Source organism: Crocuta crocuta, unplaced genomic scaffold, assembly GCF_008692635.1.
Source record: "Crocuta crocuta isolate KB4526 unplaced genomic scaffold, BGI_CrCroc_1.0 scaffold143, whole genome shotgun sequence".
In the NCBI taxonomy this organism is placed as follows: domain Eukaryota; kingdom Metazoa; phylum Chordata; class Mammalia; order Carnivora; family Hyaenidae; genus Crocuta; species Crocuta crocuta.
In genome coordinates this window covers 9246047-9253461 of record NW_027529175.1, presented here as the reverse complement: position 1 = coordinate 9253461, position 7415 = coordinate 9246047, and the positions used below count along the sequence as shown (strand labels likewise).

At 48.5% G+C, this 7415-nt stretch overlaps 1 protein-coding gene across 6 annotated transcripts in view; it reads left to right on the top strand.

Moving 5' to 3' along the window:
• Positions 1–7289: 7289 nt before the first annotated feature.
• The window catches only part of RABL2B (RAB, member of RAS oncogene family like 2B), a 25679-nt gene continuing 25553 nt past the window's right edge, over positions 7290–7415 (top strand). For 2 of the 6 annotated variants that reach the window (XM_077758091.1, XM_077758090.1), the window contains exon 1: positions 7313–7330. In XM_077758091.1, the coding sequence (XP_077614217.1) occupies position 7330 (1 nt within the window). In that variant the 5' untranslated portion in view covers positions 7313–7329. Of the gene's footprint in view, positions 7374–7415 lie in introns of all 6 variants that reach the window. The other 4 variants (XM_077758095.1, XM_077758093.1, XM_077758092.1 and 1 more) reach the window with 4 other exon arrangements.

Sequence of the window (7415 nt, the reverse complement as noted above, 5' to 3'; positions counted from 1 at the left end):
GTTCTTCAGATTCCACATGTAAGTGAGATCTCGCATCCTTTCTTTGTGTGTCTGGCTTATTTCACTCAGCATAACATCCTCCAGATCTGTCCATTCTTTTTTACAGCTGAGCAATATTCCTTCGTATATACATCACTCATTGGATGGACATTTAACCTGTTTCCATGAGCGACAATTGTGAACAATGCTGCCATGAACGTGGAGATGCAGAGATCTCTTCCAGACAGTGAATTTGTTTCCTCTGGGTAAATACTCAGGGTGGAATTACTGTACAATCAGGTGGTTCTATTTTTAACTTTTTGAGAACTCTATACAGTTTGCATTCCCATCAACAGTGCTGAAGGGCTCCTTTTTGTCTACATCCTCAGAAATACTTATTATTTTATTTTATTTATTTTTTGATGGACTATTTATTTATTTATTTTAAATAGTTTATTGTCAAGTTGGTTTCTATATAACCATCAGCCGTCAGTTTGTTCTCGGCATTCAAGAGTCTCTCATGGTTTGCCTCCCTCCCTCTCCCCCACTATTTGGCCCTTTCTTCTCCCCCATGGTCCTCCGTTAAGTTCCTCCTAATCCTCCTATGTGCAAACATATGGTTTGATGGACTGTTTAAACAGAAATTGACATAATTTTTAATTCTCTTTTAGTCATTCTGTTGCTGCTAGAACATAAACCCGTGATGGTCACATTGTGATGTCTTTCAATACACCTGTAGAAATAGCTGATGTAGGAATCTTGGCTTGAAGATCATATGGCAGGCTTATCTCTCCATCAACCCATGCCTGTACCCATCCATGAGTATTTCTTTTTTTTTTATTCATTTCAAGCTTCCAACTTTGTTCTTCTTTTTCAAGGTTTCTTTGGATATTCTGGGTCCTTTCTATTTCTGTATACATTTTAGATTCAGCTTTTCAATTTCTACCAAAAAATTTGCTTGCTGTATTTTGAAATCTCTTTTTACAATAGACTTGTGAATTGTATGAAATATTTGAGTATGAAAGTATATAAAAGAATAATATATCATGATCAAAGGTGGTTTGGCTCAAGATGCAAGGTTGTCTTAACATGCAAAAATTAATCAATGGAATTCAGAATATTAAGATAATAAGAGTGAAAATCCATATAATTATTTCAGCATATGTAGACAAAGCACTCAACAAAATCTAACTCATGAGTTTTTTAACAGCTCAGAAAATTGGGAATAGAAGTCCACTTTCTCAATCTAATAAGGTGTATCCATGAAAAACCTACAGCTAAGATCATTCTTAATGGTGAAATATTGAACGCTAAGATTGTGAGCAAAGTAAGGATGCCTCCCCTCACCGCAACTATTCACCAGTGTACTAGAGGTCATAGCCAGTGCAATAAGGCAGGGGAAAAGAAATGAAAGGACACAGATTAAAAAGGAAAAAGGAAAATTGTCTCTACAGAACATGCTTGTTTATGAAAGAACATGCCACTCCAAAATGTACCACTTTGGCATCTTGATTATTTTGAGCTGAAGGCATTTGAGAAACAACAGGTGCAGGAAGGGTTCTTTGACCTCCCACCTTCTACCTAAAAGCAGGTTATAAAAATTTCCAGTGAGGCCTCACTGCACCAGAAAGAAAACAATCCTTTTACAGACGTTGCCATGGATCAGTACTAAAAACCTACTGAAATAAAGTTTATCTTCCAATAGCTTCCCCCACCCCCAAATATTCCCTAGTTACTGTCCCACAATTTACTGCCCCTTGACCAAGCCCCTTTGCCTTTTCATATCCCCACGATTTATTGTTTTTGTTTAAAAATGTATATAAGCTTTGGGTCCTAATGGCTTCCTCAGGTCTTCATCTTCCTTCTAAAGACACTTGTATGCATGTAAAAGTATCAAGCAAAATGTCCATTTTTTCCTCTTAATCTGTTTTATGTAGTTTAATTCTTAGGTCCAGCATGGAACCTAAGGAATCTACAAAACAACTACAATGAATAAGTGAATTAGGCCAGACGGCAGCATCCAAAATTAATGTACAAAAATTAATTGCAAATTTGTGTATAACTGAAAAATAAAACCTTAAAAACAATTCCATTAGCAATGCTATTTTTAAAGGAACTAGATACACAGTGATCAATTTAACAAATGACCTGTAAGATCTCTATACTGAAAACCATGCAATATTCTGAGAGAATTTAAAGAAAACCATACCATGTTCAATAGATTGGGTGATTTAGTATTATTAGCATGTGAATTCTCCCCACATTGATCTACAGATTTAACACACTACTTATTATTTTAAAATAATGAAGATTTGGGGCACCTGAGTGTCTCAGTCAGTTGAGCGTCTGGCTTTCGCTCAAGTCATGATCTCACGGTTTGCGGATTCGAGTCCCGCGTTGAGCTCTGTGCTGACAGCTCAGAGCCTGGAGCCTGCTTCGGATTCTGTGTCTCCCTCTCTCTCTGACCCTCCCATTCATGCTCTGTTTCTCTCTGTCTCAATAATAAATAAACATTAAAAATTTTTTTTAAAATAAGCAAAATAAAATAATGAAGATTTAAAAACAGTGCCATCATCGCCAGCAAAGAGCCAGGATGTACCTACGGAGCTGAGTAGTATTTAGGCCTTGGGGGAAAAGGCCAGAATGTCTTGATTCACTGAGTGTGACAAACCTCTCTTGGGCACCCACTTTCCCCCAAGCCAAACTGCTGGCTTGTAGGAATACTTGCAGGAAGTTAGGGACAGGGGGTAGAAAGGCAGATGGAAAGGGAGGAGAGACACAGAAACCAGGAAGATGCTGGAGAGCAGGTGCTGTGTGGGGCGGCGACGACCAGGCTGAAAACAAGTCCCTGCAGCCCAGGCAGCTCTGAGCAGGTGAGAAAGAGATGCTGTCACCACCCATCAGGTGAGAGTCTACGCCTTCCCAGCTGCTGTGAACGGTTATGGGCTGCGGGGACATTAGACATGTCAGTGTGTCTCGGGGATGACCTGATCCAGACCCTGAAACTGCAGACACTGTGATTGTCAGTAATGGTTCACATCACAGCCTTTTCAGGTCCGTGGGTGTTTCCTCTGACCACACCCACAGGAGCAATCATGTGAGCGACAGGTCTGACAGTCCCGAGCACGTAAGGGGACGCAGTCTCTTCCAAGTTTCACCAGCTCTTCCATTTCTCTGATTGTTTCACGGACACCAGGAGAAGGGAGGATGGGAGCGGAGCAGGGACAGCGCTGAGGCCAGAGCAGTGCCCACCTGGAGACCCCACAGCCTCCCAAGCAGCAGGGAACCATCATCTTGTCACCCATGCAGACCGTTCCTCCAGGGAGGACGTTACGGGACAACAAGTCAGAAGTCCCACTCGTGGGCTTTCCCCTGAGATAAGCCTCCAGGATCTGAATCCAGAACGATCCCAAGGGAAACTCTCCTCTTCATGTTCCAACTTGGATGAGAGCTTCCCTGAGTCCAGTCATATAGTGCAGCCTCTCAGGGCATCAGGAGCTTGGCCACACATGCTGCAGGCCTCGGCACCCCTTCTTCCTCCCTGGGAGGTGGGGCACCCCTGGACTTGCCTGCAGATGCACCAGGTCTCCCCAGCAGCACTCAGCCTCTTCTCTTCCTCCACTCATTGCAGCACACAGGGTACAAAAGCACCCACTCCAGGTTCACCAAACATATGGAGTGTGGCCACACAGTGATAACAGAATCCAAAGGCAGAGAGAGGAGTGAAAGTGACACAAGAAAATAATCCGTTTCAGTGACAACAACACCAGGAAGATAGTGGGCCAACATTGCAGAGACTATTACTGGAGATCTGAAAACACATTCAGGTTTATGTAAGGAAAATGTGAAACAGAGGCCCCAGGGTGCATGCAGGGGTGAGTGAAGGCAGATGAGTATGTCCAGGGGGACAGTGGGTACATGCAGAGGGCAAGGGTGCAGGTGGGTGCTTGCAGGGGAGCAGGCGGGTGTGTGCAGGAGAGTAGGTGGGTGCATGCAGGGGGCAGGTGAGTGCACGCAGGGGGGTGTGTGTAAGTGGGCCAGGGTTAGGATCCTGTCCTGCAGCTCTATCCCAGCCTTGGAAATATCATGGTGAAATTCCAGATTCCATGCTAAAATGTTCTGTGCCAGTCCTTGCCCCAAACCCTTTTTTATCTCATGCCTCAAAGCTGGGCCCCCTTAGGGCATGAACCAGGACTAGGGTTAGCACCAGGTCCCCGGAAGCATCATGTATCAAGTCACCAGCAGTGCAGTGATCTCCCTGGAGGGCTGACTTGAGGGTGTGTGTTTTGGCACATTTCAGGCTTAGGGTTTGGGTTCAGGGGCCTGACAATTTGTGGGCCAGGGTTAGGTTTGGCCTCAGGATCCACTTCTGCAGCTCCATTCTAGCCCTGAAAATATCACGGCGAACTTCTGAGTTCCTCACTGAATTATTCTGCACAAGGCATGGGCCCCAAACCCGTTCTTTCCTCAGAATTTGGAGGTGGAACAGGCCTGAATGAGGAGGCAGGTCCTGCGTTGGAGTGGGGGTTCCAATGGGACTACAGCCCCATTTTCACCTCAGGGGACCCAGCTCAGCCTCGTCTGGACCCCTGCCTGTGGACACCATGAGACAGTAAATGTGCCTTGTTTCAAGCTGCCCAGTCCACTGAATGTTGTCATGTGCCAGGATCACTGATGCCAGTGTCTTCACATGTCTGGGCATATTTACATCCTTCTTTTTGAAAGCCACCAGTGCCCTGGGGAGGTGATGCCACACCATGTACTGGTCGCCGTGGGCTACAAGGAGACAGCTGCCATGATTTCTCCATCGCTCACAGTGGCCGAGCACGTTCAATGAGGATCTTTGCATGTGTTTGCAGGGATGAGTCCACACAGGCTCAGTCACAGGCCTGCACCTGCACAATGCAGGTACACAGACTGCCAACTGCCTCCCCAAAGGGGCATCATGGTGGGTCAAGTGTCAACAGTGAAGACGCCAAGAACAGAAAGATTTCACTGCCTCCACTCTGACCGAGATCTGCACTCTCTAATTGATTACTTCCAGCCACCCCTGAACTCCAGGGAGAGACCCTGCAGGCAAAGCATCCCCTGCTAGAACCCACACCACACCCTCAAGCAGCAAGGACTGCCTTGAGCCACTGAGACCTTGCCTGGGTCTGACCCCAGGACAATGACGGGCCTGACCTCAGTACCCCCTTTCACGGATCCACCAGCCTTCACTCCCCTGTACATGCACCCACCAGCCTTTACTGATCCCTGCACACACCCATCAGCCTCATCGGCCCCTTGCACACACCCAGTGCCCCTGCGTGCGCGCGTGCACACACACACACACACACACGTTCCCCTGCACACACTCAATGACCCCCTTGTGTGTACCTGTCTATCCCCCTGCACACACCCACCTGACCCCATTACACACTTATCTGCCTTCATTCCACTTACATGCACCTCCCCGACCCCCTGCACGCACCAATCTGCCCCTCTGTACACACCCACCTGCTCCCTGTCCCGCTGCATGTGCCCACTTGCCCCTGGCCACATACCCACCTGTTCCCCTGCTCATACTTACCCACTTTCACTCCACTGCATGTAGCCACATGCCCACTGGCACACGCCCACCTGCACCACTGTTACATGATCACCTGCCCCCTCTCCCCCTACATGCACCCACCTACTATCTGTTGAAAGACACTGTTATTCCCATTCCCTAGAATTGCTCAAGAGTTGTTGGTACTCACCAACAACTCACCGACAACTTTTGCAGCAGCCATTGAAGTGGGAGACAGTCCATCCCCATGTCTACGTTTTGAGAAGTTCTGAGCTTCTGCACAATGAGACCCCCCATTGTCTTTTTCTGAGGGTGCCTTTTACAGCTACCTGAATCAGCACTTGCAAATCTTCCAAACTCCTCCACCTCTTTCTTCCTTGAGAATATCCAACTCCTTTTAATAGGCCTTTCCAGACACTTGCCCTGCACCAGGTCCCTTTCCACACTTGTTTCCATGGTTCAGGCATGCACAATAAGCAAGCACCCCATCAGCCTATCGAGAGTACCTGGAGGCCCTCCAAGCCTGTGGAGCTTGGGTTGGTCTGGAAACCCCTGCACAGCAGGAGGAAACATCACCACCCAGAAGTTCTTCAGAGATACACCTTTCAACTGACCAAGCTCAGTCCCCATTTGGAATGGATGCCTGATGTGTTCCAGGGCTTGCCAGTATTTATATAGCTCCCAGGTGTCTTAGTGAGGTAAACTCCAGCAACCCACCAGGCTGAGTCCTGGAAAGGCAGTCCAGTCACCTAAAGCTGTACCTTTAGAGAGAATGCTCACATTTTTGTAGGATATGGCACAAAATAGGCAGGGGTCTTGTACCGGCAACAGCCTACTCCCAACACCCAGCTTGGCGGCTTGCCCTGTTCCAGGATGCAGACTACCTGAACCTCCACAGTTCATGCATACACAGTGCGTACCTCCTCAACCTGCCAACGTCAGTGGGGGTCCTTCAGGCCTGTGGGGGGCCAGCTGGTCCCAAACCTCCTGCTTGGTCACCTGACTGTTGGAATCAAAACCCTGCAAATATTTCCGTGACATCAGTTTTAAACTGGTGAAAATCAGTCCCAGTAGATACCTGGCTTCTTCAGCCATGGAGCCTCCCAAGTGTCTCTTACAGGAGGATAACAAAGCCAATCTACCCAGCTGCACCCTGGCAAGGAGGTCCACTCTCTTCCAGCTCAGCTTTCAAAGGGAATAGATGCATTTGTGTTGGCTCAGGCTTGGAAAGGGTAGATTCTGCGCATCCACAAACAGCCCGCTCCTGAGACCCGTCTTCTGAACTTTTCTCTGTACAGATTCCCTCGGTAAATCCAGCTGTGTGGGATGTGCATGTGCCAGCCTGGTGCATCCAGGAGCCGACAAGCCAGTGGAATTCGGGCTGTTCCCAACTAAGATGATTGAGCTATCTTTCACGTACAGGATTTCTAAATATTTTAATAAAGAAGAAATCAAACAGCCACAAGCTACTTTGTCACAAATTCCCACACCAAGAAGAAAAACACAATCCAGTTGCATTTATCCACGTTACCCCACTAAACATCGCAGGATGCCCGCCTCGCGTACTCCGCCGCCCCCGGGCTCTGCCGCCCGGCCTACGGGCCGCCAGCCCCTACTCAGCACCAGCACCGGCGACGCCCGCGGTCACCCGCGGTACTCCCGCCCGGCACCGCACTAGCCAGCCCGCGCCCCGGAGGGGTCCTTCAGGCCTCCTGCCGGGCAGCCCTCCTCCGGGTCCTTGCCCGGTTGCGTAGCAGCTGCGAGGACGCCGACTGAGCCGGAAGCAGCGCGCGGCGCGGAGTGAGCCCCCCGGGCTGGCCCGCGGGGTCCTAGGCGGGACCCGGTCGGAGAAGGACGGGATTTGGGGAGGAACGGGGACCGGGGC